Source organism: Mesoplodon bidens (assembly GCF_964165515.1).
Source record: "Mesoplodon bidens genome assembly, chromosome: 1".
NCBI classification, from domain to species: Eukaryota; Metazoa; Chordata; class Mammalia; order Artiodactyla; family Ziphiidae; genus Mesoplodon; species Mesoplodon bidens.
This window is the reverse complement of record NC_138176.1, coordinates 223,043,416-223,069,242: the sequence shown is the minus strand read 5'-3', so window position 1 is coordinate 223,069,242 and position 25,827 is coordinate 223,043,416. Positions and strand designations below refer to the sequence as shown.

The window sequence follows — 25,827 nt, the reverse complement described above, 5'->3', positions numbered from 1 at the left end:
TTACAGATGGGGAAACTGAGGTGTATCATTCACTAAGCAAGCACAAGTGTGTCTGAACAAGCCCACAGCAGATGGTGCCTTGTGCTGTCTCCCAGCTTATTTGGCCCCAACTTCCTGTGGGTACAGAAAAGTCAGTCCTTGGACCTACCAAGGAAGATATCAGTCTACAGACTGAGGGCATATTCAGGCACAAACAGAAGCACCAGGTATATCTCCCAGTGAGTTTTTCTGGATCCCTGGTTTGTATCAAAGGCCTTTACCACACAGTTGTTTACTATGTGACTCAATATAAGCCTGCTAATTGTTTTGGGTTTTTTTTAATCCTGAGGGAAAGGTACAGATTTTCACTTAATAAAGTGAAAAACACTTTATTAAGATGACCGTTACGACATGTAATGCTAATGTTGTCTGCTTTAATACAGTGGGAAATGACCAAAAGTCATATTTCCCATGATAGGGTACAGAATTAACTAAAGAAAAATTAGAATGTATACTTTCCGATTTGAATGTATATTCCTAGTAAAGAGAACAGCGCCCAGTAATGCTATACTGCATTTGTGAGTTTGTTTTTCTTTTACCTTACAGAATTGGGAGTAGTTCAGGTCCAGGAGGATAGGAAAGGTCCTCGGGTCACAGAGCAGGGAAAATGGCTGGACAGGTGGAAAGACAGACGTTTTCCTTGATGTTTTCATGTTCTCCAAGTGGCTGAGAATGGATGAATGGATAAAGACAATATTAGATAAGGACGATATTATGTATCATCTTCATCCATATCCACACATACATACACATAACAGAATACGACTCAGACATGAGAATGAAGGAAACCCCACCATTTGCAACAATATGGATGGACCTAGAGAACCTTATGCTAAGTGAAATAAGTCAGAGAAAACTCTTACTATATGATCTCGCTTATATGTGGAATCTAAAAAAGCAAACTAATAGAGACAGAGTAGAATGCTGGTTACCAGAAGGTGGGGGAAATGAGGAGATGTTGGCCAAAGAGTATAAACTTCTAGTTATTAAGAGGAATAAGTTCTGGTGATCTAGTGTACAGCATGGTGACTATAGTAACAATGCTGTACTATATACGCAAAAGCTACTAAGTGAGTAGATCTTAAAAGTTTTCATCACAAAAAAGAAATGGTAGTTACGTACCTTGATAGAGGTGTTCATCATTTTGCAATATTATAAGTGTATCAAATCTACTACCCCTTTACACCTTAAACTCACACAAAGTTGTATGTCAGTTATATCTTAATAAAGCTGGGAATGGGGCTGAGAAGTCTCAGCCCCAGCCCCCAGCTCAGGACTGGGAGCCTGAAGGAAGGAGGACACTGGCAAGATGAGGCCGGGGGACTGCCGGCGGAAGTCTGGCTCCCCCTGCGGCCCCAGCTCCATTGGCAGGGCCCAGCCAGGCCTCGAGGGGGCACAGCACCTGCCCTTACAAGCTGGGGAAGGCCCAGCGCCAGGACCCAAAGCTACACGCAGGTGCTTGCCCCACCCAAGTCACACACTTATAAATGAGAATCGGATGAGAGCAGTTCAGTGACCCTGCCGCTATGAACTCTGTTACTGGCCCCGTTGCTGCTGATATATTTAAGACTCAACAACGACACAGCTCCTGTTTGAATCTGTTTTGCACGAAAGACCTATCACATGCAGCGGACGTTGAGCATCTTTCTTCCTCCCCCAGGACGGATGACTTAGTCATGTTAATTAAGCAGCTTCGTAGACACGGTGGGATTTGTGAATGTTGCTCTGAGCTTACGCCAGAGCTAGGACTCAGAGGGGCCCGGAGACAGGGTGGGAATCAGGCCTTGATGTCACAGCCCCTCTGTGTGTCTGTTGCAGCTGGTGAGCGACTTGCTGGAATTCTGCTTCTATACGTTCCGGGAGTCCCAGGCCCTGAAAGTGGAGTTCCCCGCGATGCTGGTGGAGATCATCAGTGACCAGCTGCCGAAGGTGGAGTCCGGGAACGCTAAGACCCTTTACTTTCACAGGAAGTGACGGGAGCCATCTCACCAGAAGAACTTTGCCTTAAGTTTCCCCGTGTGACTACACACCCACGAAGGACCCAAGAAAATCATATTTTTGACACGTGATGGTTGATTCCCACTTGTTCAGCAGTTGCTCAAGTTGAAACTCATGTCAAGGGTTGGGAAGCAGGCGGGCAGGGTGACGTGGATTTGGTGAGACCTGCAGAGTCTGAAAGGTTCTTTCCTCTCCAGCCCCCAGCACTTAGAAACACGTTCCTGTTCCTCTGGATGAAAAGCCATATCTAGTCAATAACTCTCTGATTTTGATATTTTAACAGATGGAAGTTTTAACTATGCCATGTAGTTTCTGGGATCGTTCGCTTGTTTTAAAAGGGTTCAAGGACTAACGAACTTTTTCAAGCTCACCCTTGGTTTGCACATAAAGCGTATAGTCAATATGGGGCATTAATATTCTTTCGTTATTTAAAAAAAACAAAAACCACAAAAAAATATATACAGATTCCTGTTGTGTAATAACGGAGCACGTGGAGTGGACTAGCGACCCCCTTGGGGGGCACTGCTTCGCCCACGTCTTTCTGCATCACTGGTATCCACACCCTCTAGCCTCCATTTATTATTTAATTAGAACGGATAAGATGTTCAGACAAATGCCTTGGTTTCAATTTCTAGTATCTATTGTGTTGGCTTTACCAATAATTTTTGCAGTCTTTTGCTGTGCTGTACATTACTGTATGTATAAATTGTGAAGGACCTAAAATAAGGTATAAGGAACTTTTGTAAATGAGACACATACAAAAAAAAAAAACTTTAATGGTTAATAGGATGAATGGGAAAGTATTTTTGAAAGAATTCTATTTTGCTGGAGACTATTTAAGTACTATCTTTGTCTAAACCAACAAGGTAAAAAAAAAATTTTTTTTTTTTTGTAAAGTGAAACGTTCTGCATGCATCATGAACCGTTTACAGTGTATTTAAGAAAGGGAAAGCTGTGCCTTTTTTAGCTTCATATCTAATTTACCATTTTACAGTCTCTGTTGTAAATAACCACACTTAAACCTCTTCGGTTGTCTTTAAGCCTTTCTACTTCTTCTGTACTTTCGTTTCGTCCTTGGTCTCCCGCTTGGGGTGTTCGTGGGACTTGAGCACGTTTTCCAGCTTCGGCTGCATCCTCCTTCCACTGGGGACGGCGCGCTGTGGTGTCTGCAGCTCCTTGAAGGCATCATTTGATGACACCCTCCCTGAGAGGATGTCCGGGGAGTGCAGCAGCTCTAGGAAAGCTGCCTGTTTTCCATTTTCCTCAAGAAGCAGAATCAGCTTTAGGGGAGAGACAGACTGGAAATGCGATGGCTCAGAGAGCGTATCCTCATCCCATTTTAGAAAATCGAATTTTCTCCTTTGGGGGGAAAAGAATTCCATGCACGCGCTACGTCTGCAAAAGGTGAAATGTTCACTTCTGGTCTCAGAAGGGGTTGTTGCACTCCTGGCACTGGTCATGGGAACACAGAGGTCATGGCAGGAGGCACTAGGAAGGTGTGTGTGGGCACGGCACGGTTCAGTCAGAACGGCGAGGAGACTGCACGATAATTAGAGGGTTTTTAGATTTTTAAAAGGTAGGTTTTAAAAATGAATTTTATATGTAAACTGTTTTGGAAAAAAAAACCCTACAGATCATATAAGCAAGACAGTGGCACTAAAATTTTTAATTCACTAATCTGTTTGGCACTGATGCAATTTATGGCTTTTTCTCTTGCCCCAAATCACAAACATATATATCTTTGGGGAAACTTAACAATATGATTGCACTAAATACTTTGAATAGAGGCCAAAATTAATCTTTTAAAAGTGATGATAATCATCAGGTACTCAGTGAAATCGTATTCTTTTCCAAAACCTAAAAGCTGTAGCTGGAGAAGCCCAAGGCCGGGAGATGGCAGCGCTGGGATCAACACTTTTCTCCAGGGTTCACCATGCAGGCAACATTACCATGTCTTTCAGGAGACACCTGCCTTATGCAAGGGGAAACCTGTGAAAGCTGCACTCAGAGGGAGGAGCTTCTCTTACATAATTTGCAGTTTCAAGAATTTAATTTTTACGCAGAACTTTAAATACAGTCAACTTACATGCACAGCAATATGAAAGCCACACTTGGAAGGTGATAAATACACAACATGCAGACTGGGAGTTTCTAGAAAAGAAATGGCTTCACAAGAGCAGCTTTTAGCTCAGACTTACTTTTTATGAAATCGGAATCTTGACGTAACCAGGTTTGGGATGGAGACGGTCTGCATCTGCTTTTTGTATTAACGAAGTTGAAGTTACTGGCTCTTTGTGTGTCTCCAGGTAACTTTGCTTGATTAAACAGCAAAGCCATATTCTAAATCCACTGTTGAATGCCTGTCCCAGTCCAAATTGTCTGCTCTTATTTTTGTACCATATTGCTCTTAAAAATCTTGGTTTGGTACAATTCATAATTCACCAAAACTTCTTCATATAATTAAAAAAGACACTAAATTAGTTTAAAATGAAGCAATTTATATCTTTATGCAAAAACATATGTCTGTCTTTGCAAAGGACTGTAAGCAGATTACAATAAATCCTTTACTTTAATGACTTGTTGTTTTGGAAATGGTTCATTTGAACGTCCGTAGGAACACGTGGATTTTGTGCCCTTTTAAACCTGGAGTATATGCCCTTCTGCTTACATCCAAGATGGAGTCACCATTTTTTCCCCCATGTTAGAAAGCCCTGTGTAATCCACATATGAATTATCCTCTTTTGGGACTGGTTAGATGTCCTGTTTCTTACTGCTGATATTTGGTTCACTGAAATACCCCATAACAATTTTATAACAATCACGACTACTGATGTAGCCACTAAATGCTATAGGTACATTGCGTCATTTCTCTTCACAACCACACGGAAGCGCGTTCATTTTACAGACTTCGAGACTCACCTGAGGAGACCAGATGCCCTGTCTCATGCCCAGGTCTTCCTCCACACAGTGGAGTCGTGCTCTCACCCCAGGTCCTCTTGGACTATCAAGAGACTCCATTCCCACCAGCTGTGATGCTTCTCACATTCCTTACAGGCTGCTCCCCTGACGTCACCCATTAATATGAACCACAAAAGAGCAGTCAGCAATTATGAGTTCATCTCAAAACTAGAAAACATGTACTTCCCACAAGAGAAATTCAGGTACATTGTTAATGTGTCCTTTAACTGGTGATTGGTCGAACTAGAAGACTATTTGAGAGTTAACCACAACCTTGCTTTAACACAGCTGATATATTTCTGGAACACAACATAGCTGTGAAACACAGCACAGGGAAAAAACAACTATTTAAAAAACTTTTGTGCACAAATTTGTAAAGGCTTAATTGAAAATGAAGGTAATTTTATATCTTAAAATGTATGCAATCTGACCTATTGGGGAGCACAGTTTGTCGCAGAGAGCCCCTAACTTTAAACAAAAGCCATCGTGGGCTGTGAATCTGCTGTGGCCAGCAGTGGGGGGGCAGGGTGGAGGCCCCAGCGTTGTGCACCCTTGGCTAAAGTAGGTGCCCTTTCTGAATAGAGCAGGCTCGTTCTTGGGTCAAGTGTGACTGCATTTCTAAGACTAAAAGTGCTCTCGGGCCCAAAGGATCCAGCTGCACATTTAGGAATCATTAGCTAAGAACTAAGTCTCTGCCACTGAGCCAGCCAGCCACTGTATGCCAAAGCAGAAAAAATTATGCATAACGATGCATATATAATTAGGGGTTTGTTTGCTTCTGTATGACCAATGTCCCTCAAGCAAAAAGAAAACAATGTTCCTTTATGTTAAAGTCAGCTCCAACATACTTTTTGATAAACGGCAAATGTATCCAGACTAAAATGACTTGATTACATGTATCTCTGGCACTTTAATTCCAAGTCATGCGATTGCTGGTGCAACAGTTTTCTTGGAAATAAAACAGCGGCTTCCCAAACAACATTGGCTAAGAGAAGAGTAAGATATGATCTTAACGTTCAGCATAGACCGAGCCTGGATCCCAAGGAAAGTGAAAGATGGAGCAGAACAGCATGTACTTACCTGCAAACCACCCCATCACCGAGGGGTTTAAATCAGCCATCATTTATGATTCTCATGAGTTAGCTAGCGGGGGGAGTTCTGCTGATCTGGGCCAGGCTTGGCTGGGTTGGACTGGTCATGCAGCCAACTGGTCTCAGCTGATTTTGCTCCATGTGGCCTCTCCTCTTCCTAGCAGACTAGCCTGGACATATTTTCATGGTAGAAGCAAGGCTCTAAGACAATAGAAAGGGTTAGCACTTTTCAAGCTTCTGATGGTATCAAGTTTGTTTCCATCCCTTTGGCCAAAGCAAGTTACAAGGTCAAGCCCAGACCTGGCATGGCAAGGCTCCACACAAGGGCATGGATCCGGAGAGGGGTGAAATTTGGGATCACGCACAATTTAGGTATTTTTTTCATAGGATTTATGTTGCCAAGACAGTGATTTCCAAGTTTTCCGTAGTCTGAAAAAGCCATTTCTTTGGATCTTCATGCCCTGGTCCAGCCTGGTCCAGAGAGGGTCATGGTTCTTATGAAAACTGACTTGAGCTGAGTCGGATTGTGTTCTGCCCACTCTGAGATGCTCCACCTGCAGGCGCTAAACCCTCCAAGGAAGGAAAAATTCAGACACTGACACGTGGTACCGAGCAGCCTAAAGGAATCCCGTGCACTTACTGCCCATCCAAAGTGTGGTCTCTCTTTGAGCAAAAATCAAAAGTCTACTTTCCAGGCAAGTTGATATTCTGATAGGAAAGAATTCTCCAAGGCACTCCACCCAGCAGACTGAGATACTCTTAGCCAGACATTAAAGCATTAAGAGAATGTGCCAGGTTACCCAAATAGGGGAGCAATAAGGTACCACCCAGGCCAGTCAAGGAAAAAGAGTGCTGACAAGCATCAGAGAAGACATTTGCAGAGCTAGGAGCCGGCAAGCTGTTTGAGGACACTCTCCTGGAATAAATAACTTCCCTCCCAGAGGAGGGAGGAAAGAAAGTCGGGTAGCTCAGGAAGATTCAAAAAGTCACGCAGAACTCTGGCTGAGGAAGGAGCCACCAAACCTGGCTGTGAGAGTCTTAAGGGGAGAACCAGTGAGAAGGAGCCCAGCACGAAAGCGAATGGGGAACGGAGACAAGGTCAAGATGAAGGAGGCAGCTTGTGCCCTTGGGAAGGCATAGAAAGGGCGAACAATATAGGGCAGAGGGAAAGAGCAAGGCGTGGCCTTGGAGAAGGTATGCTGGAGGGAACCAGGCATAGCTAGGAGATGAAAAGGGGGGCAGAGACTAACCCCACCCCCCAACATGGTACCCTGCGGCTAACCTCTCCCATCTTCCCCGGTTACTAAACCATATTTCTTGCCAGGTACCCTTGAGGCACTTAATATCATCATTTGTCCCAACCTCCCAGTGAAGTGGGTACCACTCTCTCCATTTCACAGAAGAAAACTGATGCATAAAGGGGTGAAGTGAACTCGTCCAAGGTCACCAAGGTATAAAACAGTGAAAATAGAATTTCAAAATAGGTTGTTTTTTAACTCAAAACACGTACTTTAGCCACTGTATTTGTTTCCTAGAAATGTTGTAACAAGGAACTACAAACTGGGGGCAGGGCGGGGTGGGGGGGAGGCACTTAAAATCAACAGAAATGTCTCGTCTCCCAGTTTGGGAGGCTAGAAGTCTGAGATCAAGAGGTCATCAGGCTTGGCTCCTTCCAAGGCCATGAGGAAAGCATCTGTATCTGGCTTCTCTCCTTGGCTTGTACGTGGCCATTTTCTCCATGTGTCTTCACACTGCCTTCCCTCTGTGCTTGTTTCCGTGTCCAAATTTCCCGTTTTCACAAGGCCACCAATCATATTGGATTAGAGCCCAACCCTACTGACCTCATCTGAACTAATTACATCTGCCATGATCCTACTGCCAAATGAGGTCACATTGTGAGATACTGAAGTTAGGACTTCAACATATGAATTTTGGAAAGTGGTGCACAATTCAACTCATAACAGCCATTGCCCCCTACCGGCTCCCAGTGGCAATATGGTAGAGCAGAAAGACCATGGCTGGCTTACTGAATCTAAACAAAGCTCTCTGCTCGAGAGCCTCCGTTAAAATCAGATAATTTCCCCTGGCTCAGTCAGTCCCCGTAAAGAAAGAATGAGTTGAATGCCCACCACCGGTACGGACAATCCATTGCTTTCCCCACCCAGACTCCCAGCTACAGAGGTTTCTACAAAGAAACTACAAAGAAAGGGGGGTTACAGCGCCCCCTAGGCCACTTGGCTCTGATCTCACCTGGCATCTCCTTTCCAGGCACAGAGACCACCAGGGGCAGCCTTGGGGTGACACCATCAAATGCAAGCCCCGGGCTTCCCTGGTGGCGCAGTGGTTGCGAGTCCGCCTGCCGATGCAGGGGACGCGGGTTCATGCCCCGGTCTGGGAAGATCCCACATGCCGCGGAGCGGCTGGGCCCGTGAGCCATGGCCGCTGAGCCTGCACATCCGGAGCCTGTGCTCCGCAACGGGAGAGGCCACAGCAGTGAGAAGCCCGCGTTCCGCAAAAAAAAAAAAAAAAAAAAAAAAAATGCAAGCCCCACGGCAAGTAAGAAACAAAATCTGAGCGCCCTCTTTTGCCCAAACTCCACGCCCCCATCGTGTGCCTCCTCTGAATGAACACAGGCCGAAACCTGGTCTAAGCAGCTGGTGCTGAACGAGGCGGGGCTGCGGGGCCTGAGCCGTGAGGGAGGCCGGGCCATTGCTCAGCCAGCCTTCAACAGATGCTCAGGGGATTGGCCGCACCCATGCAGCAAAAACACAGAAAAACCTATCCCCCCATCCCCCCATTTCTCCTCTGGGGAAATGAAGATGATCTGCCAGTTAGGGGAACACTTCCTGATCCGGTCACTAAGTACACTCTGGGCCAGGCCCAGAGGGAGGCTCCCCAGCTGGGGGCTGTGGCCAACCGGGCCACACTGGTCCTACTTGCAGAGGAAGACACCCCTGGCTCCCCTCTGGCGTGACCCCGTTCTTCCTGAAACAACCACAGGAGGGGTTGGCAGGGCTGGGGCTGGGGGAGCCCTTGCAGCCAGCGCTGTCCTGAGGCTTCACCCTTGCCACACTGTCATCCTACAGAACACAGATGCCCCGGCAACAAAGAGGCAAGTGACACTCACAGCAGTAACAGCACGGGGACTAGCAGTGCTAACTGAGCACGTACTATGTACTGGGCATGCTACTTGTCTTCAGGCACTTCAACCCAAAACCTCTGAGTACCGTTTTCTTTTTAGAAAGCAGGAACAGAATCACAGAGTCAACTTAATTTGCCCCAAACCGCACAGGTAGCCAGACCTCACAGCCATTTCCTTGACCGAGGAAGTGGTGATAAACGCACTTAGGGAGTTAACAACAGTTTGGTGGCAACAGCAGGTTGGGTGCACCTCACGGTGAATGAGCAAAGTCTTCCTCAAGCGAGCAAAGAAATCAAGCCCCAGTGTGGTGGGTCATGTTTCTCCTGCCTCATGGACATACACCAATTAAGAACACAGCCAGGAAATCACTCCCAGGGCTAACCTGAGCCCACTCACTGTAACTGCCCATGAGTTTGTATTTTCCCACAGAAATGGGAGAATTTGCCCAGGCCAAGTTTTTCTTCTACATCCCTAAGCAGCGGGCAGGGGCAGGAAGTGATAACTCAGAAACACGGGGGACACGGGGGATGATGCCATCCCCAGCCCCTGGCCAGGCTGGCCCTTGGCCTTAGGTCCTGCCACTGTCATGGGGCCCTGGACTCTTCAGCAGCCCCAAAACCCTCCACTGGGCCTGGAATCCAGTATTTTAAATTATGCTGCACTGAGATTGTCCTTACTTTTAGGTAGAACGTGGATACTTTTCAATGGGCCTGTTCCCCTCTGCACACCTGACCCCAAACTTGACACCTTACATGGTCCGGGGGGGCGAGTTCCAAAGTGATAACCAGCGCTCTGGAATCATCTCACCTGGGGAAGAGGCGACAGACACATCCTTCCTGTGACAATCTTAGGGGAGAACTGTGACAGGCCGAGGAGCCTCCCATGGGGAAGACAGACATGCCGGGCCTCCAAAGCGGGCCCTGGGGCAGGGCTGGCTTCACAATCCTGAGGCCCCTAGAAATGAGCTCCACATCCCAGGGACTCCAGGTCAGGGGACAGAGAAGCTCCCCCTTACCGGAGAGGTCAGTTTAGCCTGTGTCCGGGAGTCGGAGACTGACAAGACAAACAACAAAGCATCCACTGCAGAGGCGTGGCTGAGGTTCCTCCAGGAATGGTCTGAATGCCTGACCCGCCGCGCTGCAGCCCGGCTTAAATCCAGATGGAGACGTGAGCGTCAAGGCCTGGAAAACATAGGGAGTGTGGGGTGGGGACAGGGCTGTACACTGAAGGTCATCGGGAGGGCGGGCCTCACACACAAAGCCCTGGGGGGCAGCGCCCCAGCCCCATCCTGGCCGGGGTTCCTGCAGGACATGCGGGAGAGGCCAGCTGAGGCAGTGGAGGGGGCCCGCCAGGATCTCACCTGTCAGAGAAGACCGCTGCCTGCAGAAACACGCCCCGCTCCGAAGCAGCAAGGCTCCTGGGTGACCCATCCTACCTGTGAGCGCACACGTGCCAACACCAGGGGACAGTGCATGCCCGTCCACCGGCTGCCAGATCGTGAAATGTTACAGCGTGAGTGAATGCCACAGTCCCTTCCCCACGTGAGGACACAGATCCAATAGTAAATTATATTTTATTTCATGTACAGAGAGCTCGGGGCTGAAAGGTGACGGTTGGGGAAACAGCACACAGGTGAGCAGCCCGGAGGAGAAAGCCTGTTGTGAGTCCGCCGGTGCCCTAAGTCCAGTGAGTGTGGGGCCCCCAGGGCAGCTGTCCATACGGCAAGGAGCCTCTGTGCGCTGCCCTCAGGGGTTGAGACCAATGCACCACCTGCCTGCGGCAGCCCCTCCACGATACCAGAGTTAAGGGCACATCCTGCAAACGCAGTTCCCGTTCAGGTGCGCGGGGGTGGGGGGTGTCCGGTGGGGTGGCCGCCTGTGGGGCAGGCGGGCCGGCAGAAGGCTGTCCTCCCTCTAGCTCTGCAGATGGGAAAATTAACACTCACGAGGCCCAAGGCTTGAAAATGCAAAGTCCATCCTGTTAACCTGGACATCCCGCTGCACAGATCCCCACAGCCCTACGCAGGTCTGTGCCGTGCGTTCCCTCTCCCCCCATGCCTGGCAGTATTCCACCCCCACCCCCACCCCGGAGTGCCAGTCTGTGATCTGCCATTGCCGTGTGTCCAGGTGGCCATGGGTTCACCCGGGGGGAGGTCGGTGCTCACACCCCACAGTCAGGTCCTGGGGGGCCAGGGTCTGCAGCGGGGCCCTCACGGGCCAGCTGCTACAGCAGCTTGACGTAATTCTGTGGGATCAGGCCCCTCTTGCCATTCAAAGTCCCTTCCAGCCAGCCAGGTTCTCTTGAGGTTTGCACTGAAAAGGAAGAAAAATCCTTTTTACCAAAATGCTCCCGGGTACTTTCCGCCTGGGAACTCACCGCACCGCTGTGGGTCTTAAAGGCTCAACCAACACCAAAACGGGGGCCATTCCTGGCATGTGTGGTTACAAATCTGCACAAGAGTTATTTATAGGTGCCCCCCTGGTCACCCCAGCCTTCACCTGTCTTCACGCCACAGCCTCCTAACCGGTCCCCCCAGCTTCCGGTCAGGTTCTTCCCAATCCACAGTGCACAAAGGAGCTCAACGAACTTTCCAGAACACACGGCTGGACACGGCACTGCCCTGCCTAACATCCACTGTCTGTAGGAACAAACCCAAGCTTGCACGGGCACCTGGCCCCGCCACCTCCCGAGCCACCAGTCACTCGCCCACAAGCACATCATGCGGGTCACCCACAGTGAGTCATCCAGAGAAAGCCCCGGCTGAGCCTCCAGGCCTCTGTACCTGCAGCGCCGCCATCTGCCGACATGCCTTTCCCCACTTCTTCACCGGGGAATTCTTCCTCGTCAGAGACCCCAGATACCCTGTCCTCTGGGGAGTCTTCCTCGGCCATTCTCGGCACTTGCCAGGCCTCACCGGCATCATCTGGGCACCTGTCTGACTGCCACCTGGACGGGGAACTCCTGAGGGAAGGGCAAGACCTTCCACAGCTGGGCACAGTGCCCAGCACACTCCACGTTCCACAAAGAGCCATGACGGACACACAGGACAGTGACCGCAGGCTGGACAGCAAAGGGCACAGGGTCCAAACATTCATCACCAGGGTTTAGAAGCATCCAGTAACCCCCCAGCTGTGGGCAAGGCCCGACTCAGGCCTCGGCCACAGCCAGGAGCAGATGTGGCAGCCGTGCGTGTAGAAGAAAGGGGGGAGGTGCGGGCTGGATCAGCAGACCAAGTCGGGAGCTGGCCGAGCAAGGCAGCCGTGACCGCAACCCATCAGAAGACGGTTGACTGTGTAGCTGAAACCCGGCACGCATGTCCACGTGCCCGATACACAAACGCTTCACGGAACAGGACCTCCTCACTATGTGTGACGCACTCTTTTCTATTATTTTTCAATGCTGATGGCAACTCGGCAGACGGGGTTCCTAACCCACTCTTGTGCAGCCGCCCACAGTCTGACCTCCGCATGGCTGGTCCTCTGCTTTCCTCCCTGCTTACGCCTGGACAACCCTCCTTGCCCTTCAGATACCAGCTGAGGTATCCCCTCCCTCCGAGACCATTCCCAACGCTCCAGACCAGGTCAGAGCCACCAGATGTGCCCCCTGCTCATTCCCTGGGAGTTGGGGGGTGTGTGTGTGTGTCTCAGACACACACACACACACACACACACACAGGACTCTCCCTCCTAGTCTAGGCTCTAACAGAAGACGACCTGCGTTCCCCAGCACAGTGCTTGACCAGGATGATTCGCTGAAAGGATGAGTAAACAAATGAACCAGAGATGTGCCCTCCAGGTGACCTGGTGGCACCCCTTTCTTCGCACCCTGACTTTTACCCCAACATCGTTCCTCACAGCAGGGTTTTTAAGGGCTCTCAGTTAATCCCACGCTGGCCATGCCATCGGAGCACAGCCCCCGCTGGGGAAAAGGACTGGATTCTACGGGAAAGGCACCCAGGGGTCGTGCAATGCGGGGTGGGGGTCTGGGGGCCGAGTAGATCCTTTCCTCAAACACTCAGGGAGGTAGTGACCACGGGACAGGAATGAGGACCATTCCCGCTCGTTCCCGCATGCTGGGCTGCCACCTGGCCACAATCTCCCGTGGGGACAGGGCAGGTCGGTAGCTCCACGCCCCACACCAAGAGGCTGCTCACTGAAGACTCCCATGACGCACGGCAAACAGTACAGCACTCACTTGGCACACACTGGGGAGTGCTAACTATGTGCCAGCTACCGCCTAGGCCATAGAGCCTGTCCTGCCACTAACGAGCTGTGCTGGCCCCCGGCGAGGCTCACATCCTTAACAACCTGATGAGTATGTGATGACAGTCACACCAATACTCCCTGCCATCATCATCTTTTCTACTTGTGGTAAAATACATGTAACATATATATGTATATACGTAACCACTGTAACTATTTATTTATTTATTTATTTATTTATTTATTTATCTATCTATCTATCTACTTATTGCGGTACACGGGCCTCTCACTGTTGTGGCCTCTCCCGTTGTGGAGCACAGGCTCTGGACACGCAGACTCAGAGGCCATGGCTCACGGGCCCAGCCGCTCCGCGGCATGTGGGATCTTCCCGGACTGGGGCACGAACCCGTGTCCCCTGCATCGGCAGGCGGACTCTCAACCACTGCACCACCGGGGAAGCCCCCACGGTAACCATTTCTAAGTGTCCAGTTCAGTGGCGCTAAGTACACTCACACTGCTGTATAACCATCACCACCATCCGTTTCCGGAGCTTCTCCATCTTCCCAAACTGAAGTTCTGTCCCCATTAAACACTCACTCCCCAGTCCCCCTCCCCAAGCTCCTGGTAACCTTTATTCTATCCTCTGTCTTCATGAGCACGCCTACTACAGATATTTCATATCAGTGGAAACATACAGTATGTGTCCTTTGGTGGCTGGGTTATCTCACTTAGCATAATGTCTTCAAGGTTCATCCATGTTGCAGCATGTGTCAGAATTTCATCCCTTTTATGGCTGAATACACTATTATATGTATAGACCACATTTTGTTTACCCATTCGTCCGTCAGCGGACATTTGGGCTGTTTCTACCTTTTGGCTATTGTGAATAATGCAGTTATGCACATGGGTGTACAAATATGTTTGAGTCTCTGCTTTCAACTCTTTGGGCTATGTATCCAGAAGAGGAATTACTGGACTACATGGTCATTCTATGATTAATTTCTGAGGACCTGCCCTACTATTTTCCACAGCAGCTGCACCATTTTACATTCCCACCGGCCATGCACAGGGGTACCAATTTCTTCACATCCTCACCAACACTCGTTATTTTCTATATTTTTGATAACGACCACCCTAATAGGTTGTACGGTGGTATCTCACGGTGGTCTCTCCATGGCCTCCTGATTTACCATCCCATAACGAGGACACTGAGCTAGGGACAAGAATACTTTGTGAGAAGCTTTCTCCAGAACAGAATCTGGTCTCAGCTTGGGGTATTTTTTAGCATAATGTAAATAATATGAATGACAAGTATCTAAATCATCATTATACAACAAATAGCAGGAACCCACACTCAACTCAAGAACTGCAGCCGATACGGACGCCTCCGTCCTGGGCTCATTCCTGTGTCCTGCCCTCCCCCTCACACCCTCCCCCTGCTCCAAGGGGATCGGCAGCTTCAATGCTGTGTTTCTCACTGTATTACCCAGCGATGGTTCAAACACAGGTTCAGCACATACATTTATATCCCTATATAATATACTACTTATTTTGTTTATTTGTGAGTTGAACCAGAATCACACGCTATAGAGGCTTCTTGCACTTAATTTTTTTTACTTAAAATGAGTTTCTAAGATTCCCTCATGTTACGGATATGTATAAGAACACAACTGTTAGCTTGTGGGGTCTATAAGAGGGTCAACTTTCGAAGATAATGGCAAGCTGTCTTCCAAGGATTGCTCTTTATATATCTGAGGACTTTAAAATGAATCACCAGCAGCTTTTAAAGATGAATCTGGGCCACACCTGCTCCCCAAACAATGGACAGACCCTGTCTCCAGGTTAGAAATGAACAAAGTCTGGCAAACAAGGCAGCCAGCCTCCCTGCCCAGAGAGAGCCAGACCTTGGAAATCCTAATGCCGGGCAGCTCTGGGAAGAAAGACCACTCCCTGCTTGGACTGGTGGGTCCGGCAGCTGCAGGGCTACCTATCGGGAAAGAGAGCAGAACTGACTGGTCGCCAAGGTAACGTATTTCTGAGGTTCCCCAGGCCCAGAGAAAAGGGCACTGGCCTCTGGCTGTCACACGCACATGAGCTGCCCTGAGACCTTACACACGGCGCCCCCTGGAGGATATGGGAGGCACTGCCCCAGAACAACGGCTAAGCATTCGTGCGTCTACTACAGAAATGAATCTTCAGCTTAGAATTTAAACTCAAGTCCAGGCCCACACGGTAAGAGCGAAGAGCAAGGAACAGTTATGGGGCAAGGTGATTCCTAAAGATCCCTTTCCCTTCCACACTCTGGGTCAGGATTTCCTACTGTTGCATATTCGCACCCGCGTGACTACTGACAATGCGGCCCAGGCATTTCAGCGATGCTAAGTATCCCTGGTCTGCAGGAAGGACATGTTCCCAGCGACACTCCAGTGGCTGAGTTATAAACAGTGGCCACCTGGAGCAACGGGAGCTGAGGCCAGGGGAGCTGCTGCTCTGGCCCGGCCTGCGTCCGTCATCGGAAGGGAAGAGCCACAGCCGTTCAAGGAAAGGCATCGTTAGACGTGCTCTGAGCAAACACTTCTAACTAGTTATCAAGTCTCTGCTAAGAGATCAACTAGGCACAGAAGACGAAGGTACAAACACACAGAAAAGAATAAACCCTGCTTAAGGGTCTTCCATTTTCTGTGACCTTTAAGAACCACCCTAAGAAACAGTAAGTTTGGGGATGTGGCTTCCGATCGTGGTCCCCGTGCGTATCTTTGGCAACAGGAGTGGGATGCAGGGGCTGCAAGACAAGGAGCTCACATCAAATGAGACGTGCACGTGCTCCTGTACGGGGAAGGTGTCAACACATCAACAAGCGTCTCTAGAGCAGCTAGCCTGGGGGAGGACCTGAGGACACCAGCGCCCGGAATCTGAGTGGTATGTGCCTTGGCTCAAAACGAAGCCAGGTGTACGGAGCGCCAAGTGAGGCTCCAAGGTTGGCAACATCCTCCACAATGTCTGTGCTGCACACGTGGCACAAAATGCTGCCCTGACACATCACCACACATGCGGACATCCTTGTGGATTAGGATGGAGAGGCTGATGCAGAGAGAACTTAAGGAACGTGTCCAGGGTCACAGAGAAAGTGGAAAAGCCAACTGACCTCAGGCAAAGTAAGTGCAGAGTTGATGGCTTCCTGTTGTCCATCAGTCTCCTGTTCCCAAAACACACTGAGATATGTGTGTGTATACATGGATATGAGTTTATACAGAGAGAGAGAGACACACACACCCCTACGCACACACTATTTTTCTTAGGAGGTCTCCTGCAAGTCACCAAGGGACTTTAAAAGTGCAGAACTTCAGTGTCCCGCGTCAGACATCTATCGGCCTTTCCCAATATCCAAGTTGGCAGAACCGGATTTGATTGGGGTCCTGACCCCCGTTCCCATGTCCGCGTGCCCAGAGGAGAAGCCCCTGGACCCAGTGTGGTGCTGACTGATCTGCAGTCCTGGCTGGCAATGAGTTTAAGGGGAGCACATGACCTTATTCTTGCTACTGAGACGTGAGGGCAGGTCACCTAGGAAGGATGTTCTGAAAAAGTTTCCTCATGCTTCAAACAAGAACACAACCCTCTGCTAGGGTTGAGTGTGGCCATGAGGCCTGGAACTGGGACAGCCATCCCACCCGCACTGGGGAACCAGCCAGGGGCCCCCGTCCATAAGCAGAGATGGAAACACTGTGGTCTTGGGTGACATCTTTGAGAAGTTGATTAACCAGCCCCTGGAGCTCCCCACATGCAGACTTCTTACTGCGTGAGTGAATCTGCTTTCGTGACTGCTTTAAGCAGCTTTATCTGTTACTTGCAGCCAAGGGCATTCTAATAGATACACCTTCCACCAAGGTAAGTATCACGTGAGCAATACTGTGTTCGGAGGCCCCGAACAAATCTAATCAACCACACAGCGTCAAGATGCATCCTCATTCCCTAAATGGTGGGTTTCAGGGCTCCCCACTTTCCCTTCTGCCATACGGGTGCCCATACACGACAGGCCTGCAGGAGGGCAGCTAACTGACTCTCCTGCCAAAACCGCGTGCATGTATGTTATGGTGACAAAGGACTGATCTTGCTTCTACTCCAAGAGCAAAATTTCTCCACGAAGCATGATTCTGTCATACGTGGGGTTTTTTGCTGTTGTTTGTTTTCTGACACTATCAGGAGTCTCTGGCTCTCCAGAGTACGTATCACACAGATATAGAAATCTACTCTAAATGAGGCAACTTGCTTTCTCAAAAACAATCATCAGCACATGCCGCATTACTGACAATATAGCACCAGGCGTTGTGTTGATAGACTCTATATATTCCAAACATTCTGGCTAATCAACCATTCCATTCCAAGCATCAAAGGTTCCCGCTGCCTCTCCAGAACCCTTTTGGGCAGCTCCGCCCCCACACAACATCACTGTTTCCATAGCAACCAATGAAGTTCATAATGAGGAGGACTGGGAAGGAAGAAATCAAGGGGGAGGGAAGAGATGTACACTGAACCATGGGAGGAATTTGTGAAATCGGAAGCCGGGCAGAGCTCCTCGATGCTTATGTGTGACTATTAAACATGCAAACAAAAATCTATACCCTGATTTCAGTATGCAAAAATCAATACCCGTCTCTAGAGATTCATGCACTACTCAAACAAGCAAAACTCATGTAAAGCCTAAGAACAGTAAGGGAACGATAAACCAAAATTGGCTGACAAAGCACTTGTCTGTAGCTCAGAGCTGGTGAACCTGAAGCATTCAGGAGGCTAGGGTGGGGGCGCTGCGGGAGGAAAACAGGGGATGCAAATCACAAACAGTTCTTGACTCCAAGTGGCACCGGCTTCTCTACATCAGGAGAAAGATATCCCGAACGAAGACCCTCAAGAGTTACAAGAGTTGGAGAATAACCAAGATTAAAGCGGAAGTGGGCACCCACAGCCCCCCTGGCATTCGGTTCCTGGGAGCCACGTGGGCAGGCTCTCGCCCGTCCAAAGCATCCAGGGACAGACTTCTGCTCCCGACAAATCCACAGCCAGGGACCGCCTGTCTGCTCTGGGCTGTAGACCCTCTGCACCGGCAGAAGACAGCCTCCCACAAAGCTCCCACTAGCACTTACCATCCTCAAAAATCGCTCCTATGTCAAAAGACAATTCCGAGCTGTGTTCTGCTTCACACGGGTACACGGCCCGGGCCTTCCGATTGATGACGCTGAAGAGGGAACACGCAAGGCACCAAGTGAAACGTGAGAAACCTCACCTTTCCCCCGCCCGCATTGCCCAAATCTCATTTCTATGTCACCAGCACGGCAGCTCCTTCCAAAAAGGAAATTAGCGGGAAAGGGAACCTCGGGCAAACCAGAGCACCTGACTGTCAAGTAAATGACGGGTTTCCAACCCCAGTCTTTCCTTAGGGAGCCCCTCCGAGAAGCTTCCCCTGAACCTCTTCACCTACTTCTCCTCTCCGCTCAGTGGGATGCCCTGCCCTCTCGTTCACCGTTATTAGAACCACAGGGCACGTTTATTTCTGAGGCATTTCGGCTTATCTATTAAGGAAAAGCACCGGTGTCGTGAGACCGAAGGCGAGGCAGTGCAGGGCAGAGGCACCTGGACGCTAAGTGGCTCCAGCCACACACCTCGGACACCCATCTGTCTACAGGGACGCTCTGCTTTCACGCCACCCTGGACGGGGCTCATTGCTCTCAGCTGGGTCTCGCCCCCCAAAAGATGCATAAGGCTGGGCTTCTCAACACTTGTCAAAACATCCTGTGTGTTCTTGTGGGAAAAGGACCCAGTAGGGAAGGATGGAAAGCAGGCTGTCAGCCAGATGCACACCGAGGCGGAAGGAAGCATCCCACCTCACCGGAGCAGGGGAAGCCACTGATGGGGGGAAGAGCCTCAGCCTGCTGTCCCGGAGGAAGGGCTTTGCTAAAGGTCAGCACCTCTGGCCTCTGCACCACTGGCCCATTAAAGAGCTGTGTTAATTACGGTTTCCAGTGCCCCATTTGCCTTCCTTTAAAACAGACCATGTGCTTTCTATGCATGCATAAAAAGTTCTTCCAAAATACGTGGTTTCAGAAAGGCACAACCAGCACCAAAAAGAGTAGGTTCAAGCAGGCCTCATGTAAGGCAAATCTCTAAGAATGTACTTGCTCTTGAACCTGTAAGTCTAAGGCAAGGTTGTAAATGTTGTCCACGAAGTCCAGGAGACCGGAAGCTTTTTCCATGCAGGGAGCACAAGAACTTGCTCAGGTTGGTCAAGCTCCTCTGTGTGCCACCCTCACATTCTACATCACACTCCAAACCACGTACCTTTCAGGTGGCTTGTCCGCTACGGTGGCAGGAAGAGAGAGGGGGAAAGATGACAGCTTGGGTGAAGGAGGTGTAACAGCTGGGTTGCAGCTCGGTGTGGCTGGTGACTGAAGGTTAAGCCACTGGACCATGGATGATCGGGCCTGGCTTGGGCTAAGTGTGGAAGTTTGAAGAACAGGATTAATAGTATAAAGGCCACGGAACACCAAATACATGACATCCCATTCCTCAATGGCTAGGGTGATAGTTCCTTTCTCTCTCCTGATGACTGAAAGGGATCGAGTCTTCTCCACCTCCTCCCAGGTCTGTAGCCCCAAGAGCCACACCCCAAAACTAGAGATGCCTCATTGTACTTCTTCAGGTTTGTGGAGCCAACCTAGCGCCATACTGGTGCACTAATTACAACACCAGAATCCAACGGCCAAAACTAGTTGCTTGGACTTTTGAGGTATTCATGTTTTCTGCTTATAAGGAAAGTCACAAGAATCTACAGTCAAGCCCATGACCTGTAGCTCTAAATATTCAACAGTGGCCTTTTAATGTCTAAATTGGTACAGCCATTACGGAGAACAGTACGGAGATTCCTTAGAAAACTAAAAATAAAACTACCATATGACCCAGCAATCCCACTACTGGGCATATACCCAGAGAAAACCATAATTCAAAAAGACACATGCACCCCAATGTTCACTGCAGCACTATTTACAATAGCCAGAACATGGAAGCAACATAAATGTCCATCAACAGAGGAATGGATAAAGAAGATGTGGTACATATATACAATGGAATATTACCCAGCCATAAAAAGGAACAAAATTGGGTCACTTGTAGAGACGTGGATGGACCTAGAGACTGTCATACATAGTGAAGTAAGTCAGAAAGAGAAAAACAAATATCGTATATTAAGGCATATATGTGGAATCTGAAAAAATTGGTATAGACGATCTTATTTACAAAGCAGAAATAGAGACACAGACATAGAGAAGAAAGGTATGGATACCAAGCGGGGATGGGGTGAACTGGGAGACTGGGACTGACGTATATACACCATTGATACTATGCATAAAATAGATAACTAATGAGAACCTACTGTATAGCACAGGGAACTCAACTCAATGCTCTGTGGTGACCTAAATGAGAAGGAAATCCAAAAAAGAGGGGATATATGTATATGTATAGCTGATTCATTTTGCTGTACAGTAGAAACTAACAGAATATTGTAAAGCAACTACACTCCAATAAAAAAATAAAAATAAAGCTCTTTCATCTGGTCATATACATGTGGCAACTCAGAACAGAATGCCACTGGGAATCAAGATTCCTGTAGAGTGGACCAAAGACTAGCATTTAAGGGAGAAACCAATGAACAGTAAATCTTTGGTGACCTTAACATTCCCTAATAGTTGCCAATTTTGAAAATAAGTTAATGTAAAAGGGTCAGTAAACAGGCTCATGGAGAGGCCTCTAAACGTGGAGGGTTCGATAAATACGTGTTGATCTGAATAAATTATTCTTCAATGATCTCAAAACTGGAGGCTTGTGACTATGGTCTACGAAGCTTGCTTTAAAAGCACAGTGCTGAAAGCTTCTCGTTTTACTCAAGTACATTTTCAACACATATGTATTCAATGCTGCTATACCCAGATGCCCCTCACCTCAAATTCACCCTCTTTGGCTAAAACCAGTTTCTACAAGCAGCTTCCGTGTCCTTCCATATTACTGAGCGTTATCTTTGATTCTTCTTCTAAAGCAGAACTAACACCACGTCTTGTCCATTTTTACTGCAAAAAGCTCCCAGGCTGTTCCTTTCTCTGCACTCTCCTCATGAACAAGAGACGATCCCATTCTCACTGCTCATGCCGGTGTCACAGCGGAGGTGTCCTAGCCAAGCCCCTAGCCCCAGGCCTCCCATTCGGCCAGTTCCATCAGCCACATTCAGCCACCCGGGTAAGACCCAGTCCACCCTGTGTGCCTCCCCAGGAACAGGTGTGCTCTCCCACCTGCCCTGGCAGCCTGGCTGCTCAGCCCACAGCTCTGTTCCCCTGACTTCCCCTCCTCCCCACTCAGGCTCTTCCGCTCCTCTGCTGGCTCCGATCTGTCCCCTCCCCCCGGCTCAGCTCCAGCTGTCCCCCCAGTTCTTCTCCTCTGGGCTCTCGAAGTCACAGACCTTCTCTGAAGGCCCATCACACCAGTAAACGGGAGGGCCGATCAGCCTGAGTTGTTCTGTGTTGGTTTCAGACATTTCTCTCGCCTCTGGGTTGAGAGCAGGTGGGTAACTGTGTAGATTCACAAAGCTGGGCAGAGGGCTTGGCACAGGAAGTCTTCAAGCCACATCTGAGCAGCCAGTTCCCATGTGCTATAGCACTACAACTGAGTGTTATACACCAGGCCCATGAAATATTGCACTACTGACTTGATAGATATTTAGTACACAGAAGGTTGCCTTTACTCTGATCAGAAAAGCGGGGGGAAGGAGGAACATTTTAAAAACATTATTCTCTGAACAACTTATTTACAATCCCCCTATCCAGCCATTCATTTGGAAGTCATAAAACCTACTTCACACCAAGCAAAGACACCTAGAAATCTCAAGGTGATTTGTATCACCAACAGCAAAAGTCACTCCATTCTTCAGCAGAAAATGAAACTTTAATGGATCCTTACTAATCAGGAAGGGAGAGGATGGCGTGAGTGAAGAGCTGACAGAGAATTTAAGACCATAGTTAGCCAAACAACTGCCATGTTATCTCCCAGCAATTACTCAAGGCGCTGGTGGGTGCTGGTGGTGGTGGAGGATGAGGTGTGTTACCCCACCCGAACCAACCCTTCCTGGTCATAAATAGTCAAGTCATGAAACGATGGCCATCTATCTGCTGAGAGGGAGGACAGCTACGGGATGAAGATGAGGTAACAGTGTGCGTATTTATAAGGCTCTTTAAAAGTAAAGGTCATAAATTTTACAGCTATGATCTGCTTCATCCTCACATCTTTCTTTTAAAAAGAAATGTTGGGCTTCCCTGGTGGCGCAGTGGTTGAGAGTCCACCTGCCGATGCAGGGGACATGGGTTCGAGCCCCCGTCTGGGAAGATCCCACGTGCTGCAGAACGGCTGGGCCCGTGAGCCATGGCCGCTGAGCCTGTGCGTCCGGAGCCTGTGCGTCCGGAGCCTGTGCTCCACAACGGGAGAGGCCACAACAGTGAGAGGCCCGCATACCGCAAAGAAAATTTAAAAAATAAAATAAAAAGAGATGTTTTGTTTTGTTTTTTCGTAAAGGGAAAATACTCCTTCTGGCAAGTGAAAGGATTGTTGGAATAGCAGGTGCAGAAGGTAAGGGCCTATCCTTCGCTTGGCTTTCTCCACCCTGTCCCAAAACAGGAACTCAGAGTCACCCATCCTTGTCCAGAGTCAAGCTCGCAACATGAGCCTTTCTTGCTTCTTGGTTTGTTCTCTGTGATTTTTCTGTTTTCTGTCAACACACAGATGTGCTATGTGATCCCACACTCACTGGTTAACCAAGAGAGTCTTTTCAGGCTTCTCACTTCGACCTAAATTTCTGTATTGAGGTCCCTGGGTTTCCCCACAGTATCTCAGAAGCCTCCGCTCGGGACTTCCCTGTGGGCATGAACTTTGCAGACTGGACTATTCATATTCGCCTCTAATATGGGGAGGAGGTATCATAAGTCACGTGGAGAACTAAGGCCTGTGAAAGAGGAGACCTGCCCAGCAAGACAAAGTTCGGGAGATGGAGCCAAGTAGCCATGAGGATACAAGAAAATTTCCATGGGCTTCTTCGCTGGGAAGGAGTGTGGAATAGGCAGGAAGCGGTTAAATACACTCAAGACCTAAGACCTGAATTCTCGCCTCAGCCAGCAGAGGCTAGACGATGTTTCACAGGTGTCTCCAAAAGCAACCTGCCAACATTTTTTTTTTTTTTGGAAGGCAAGAAATTGTAAACATGAGTTTGTTTATATAAACCACCTCCTACTTTCCAGAATTTGGGTTTTGTTTTGTTTTTGGTAATAAGGATCAAAAAATATTTTTTAACTATTTAATTCTTTAAAAGATAATACTTAAAATTTTCTCAAAAAGTAGTAAAGTATTCCTTTGAAAGGAGAATTTCTGACATTGTCTTTCTCTTCTTTGACTTAAAACCTTTTAGAGGAACCCTAGGCATTTGGGAAACGGCAGCCCAGAGCAAAGGTCTGGCAGTTTTTCTCAGCCTGGGCCTCCGAAGAGAAGGCGCCCTAAGGCGTCCATGTACATAATGAATTAACACCTCTCCTGCATGTCTAGAACTGTTCTAGTGACCCACGTGTTGGGAGACAATTCAATATGGGTCTCTAGTGTTTCTGCACTTCTAGTGAGCAAAGGCTGGATTATCTTTTCAAGGATGTTTTTAGAGCACAGAGCCTTGGGAGATCAAGTTGTGTCTTCCCCTGGCGTGAAGAGCAGGCTTTACTGTCCGTCATAAAAGATCTGATCTTCCTGAGCTCTGGGTTTCTCTCTTGCTAACACTCCACAGGCAGGTGTTATCTGGGCCACGGGGCATCACCCTGTGGAAACTGGGACTCGGATTAATACTCTGAGGACTGCTATGGCTGTGATTAGTACAGTCCTTTGACTCTGACCAGGAGCCTAGTGTCTTCTGCCAGCATCCTTGGAATCATGGCAGGCCAATGCGGGACCCTGCAAAGCAGAGTCAAATTTCAGATGTCACAGTTCTTGACAGCATCCTTGGGAGCACTGAGAAAATACCCAGGTCATTTTTTGTATTCTGTGGTTCAGAGGAGAACCCTGGCTAAGAAAGTCTTTGGGTTAAAGATCAGAACTGGTAGGTGATCTAAGAATTAAAAAGCCCATTGCCTGCTAGAACACATGGAATATTTCAAGTGTTCTCTCCTACCACTTCCCACATTTAAGCATTTAAAACAACAACAACAACAACAACTATTTAATTCCTTCTTCCTCCTGCCCCTTTAACTATGGATTTTTGATGAGCAAGACTGGCATGATCACAAACCACTGATTTTATTGAATAATGAGCTGCTGAGCAATTATAAAAAAGCACCTAAAGTGCCATGTTTCCTGAAAGCCAAGCTGTGGTTTGCAAAAATGCAGGCAGAAGTCTACTCTTCCTGAAAAGTTCAGAAACCACATTTACCAAAACAGAAATAAATTACAGAGAAATATGAATATGTTTCTCTGCTCTCTTCCCAATTTCACACACTAAACTGAAAGCGTCATGACTCCTCTCTGTCTTCGGGGCAAAAGAGCCAATCTCCCTTTGAGGAGAAATGTCTCCTTCTCAAAGAAAAGGAAGAAATGGGAACAGGAGGGTTTCACTAAAAGCACAGAGATTTCCTCCTGCTAACTCAGAAACTCGACCTCGAAAACTTTCTGACCGTGGAAGGCTACCTGGTATTCCTAAGGCAATGGGAAGTCTCCTGCCTGGGGGCGGGGCAGGTGGAGGGGCTGGGGAGTGGAACACACATTTGTGAAGGTAACTAGCGAATTCTCTCCACTAATGAGAATCAGCACTCTTGCCTTGGGAAAACAGGTCTGCACGTCAGGGAAAGACCGTGTAGCTTTCACGATGGGGAGGAATAAACCCTCAATAACATGAAATTATGACCATTTCTGTGTATGTGTACACTTTACAGAGTTCATTTTTCTGAAAATGTAACAAATCAGAGGTATATGCTGCTTGGGATTCAAACTGTGACCCGATCGTCTCCAATACCAGACTCCACGCGCCATGCATATTAAAAAAAACCTTTTGGCAGCAGAAAAGCACAAACATTTCAGAAATGGGGGAGGGGACTTAGGGCCTTCACTGTTAAAATTCGACAACAGCTGCACCAGTCACCAGAGAACGTCTGCCTCTAACAAACATTTCTTGCAAAGCATAGGCAGGTCAGGCTCTGGGCAGTGCTGGCAATACAAGTGCCCGATTCCAGGCTCTGGGAGCACAGAGCATAATTTAGCATTTGAGGGAGGATACATATCAGGAAAAGAAATGACTGCTTCTCTGAAATGATGAAATCCCCCAAATACCAAGATATTTGCG

The 25,827-nt window shown here is 48.5% G+C and overlaps 2 protein-coding genes across 3 annotated transcripts in view; one reads left to right on the top strand and one right to left on the bottom strand.

Annotated features, from left to right (window-relative positions):
- The window catches only part of NR3C2 (nuclear receptor subfamily 3 group C member 2), a 376,710-nt gene extending 372,123 nt beyond the window's left edge, over nucleotides 1-4,587 (top strand). The window contains exon 9 of the mRNA XM_081245343.1: nucleotides 1,858-4,587. Within this exon, the coding sequence (XP_081101469.1) occupies nucleotides 1,858-2,013 (156 nt within the window). The 3' untranslated portion in view covers nucleotides 2,014-4,587. The remainder of the gene's footprint in view (nucleotides 1-1,857) is intronic.
- A 6,197-nt stretch (nucleotides 4,588-10,784) lies between these two features.
- The window catches only part of ARHGAP10 (Rho GTPase activating protein 10), a 333,769-nt gene continuing 318,726 nt past the window's right edge, over nucleotides 10,785-25,827 (bottom strand). For both annotated transcript variants that reach the window (XM_081245305.1, XM_081245304.1), the window contains 3 exons: nucleotides 19,761-19,913; nucleotides 18,569-18,660; nucleotides 10,785-11,540 (listed from right to left, as the gene is read on the bottom strand). In XM_081245305.1, the coding sequence (XP_081101431.1) occupies nucleotides 11,452-11,540; nucleotides 18,569-18,660; nucleotides 19,761-19,913 (334 nt within the window). In that variant the 3' untranslated portion in view covers nucleotides 10,785-11,451. The remainder of the gene's footprint in view (nucleotides 11,541-18,568; nucleotides 18,661-19,760; nucleotides 19,914-25,827) is intronic.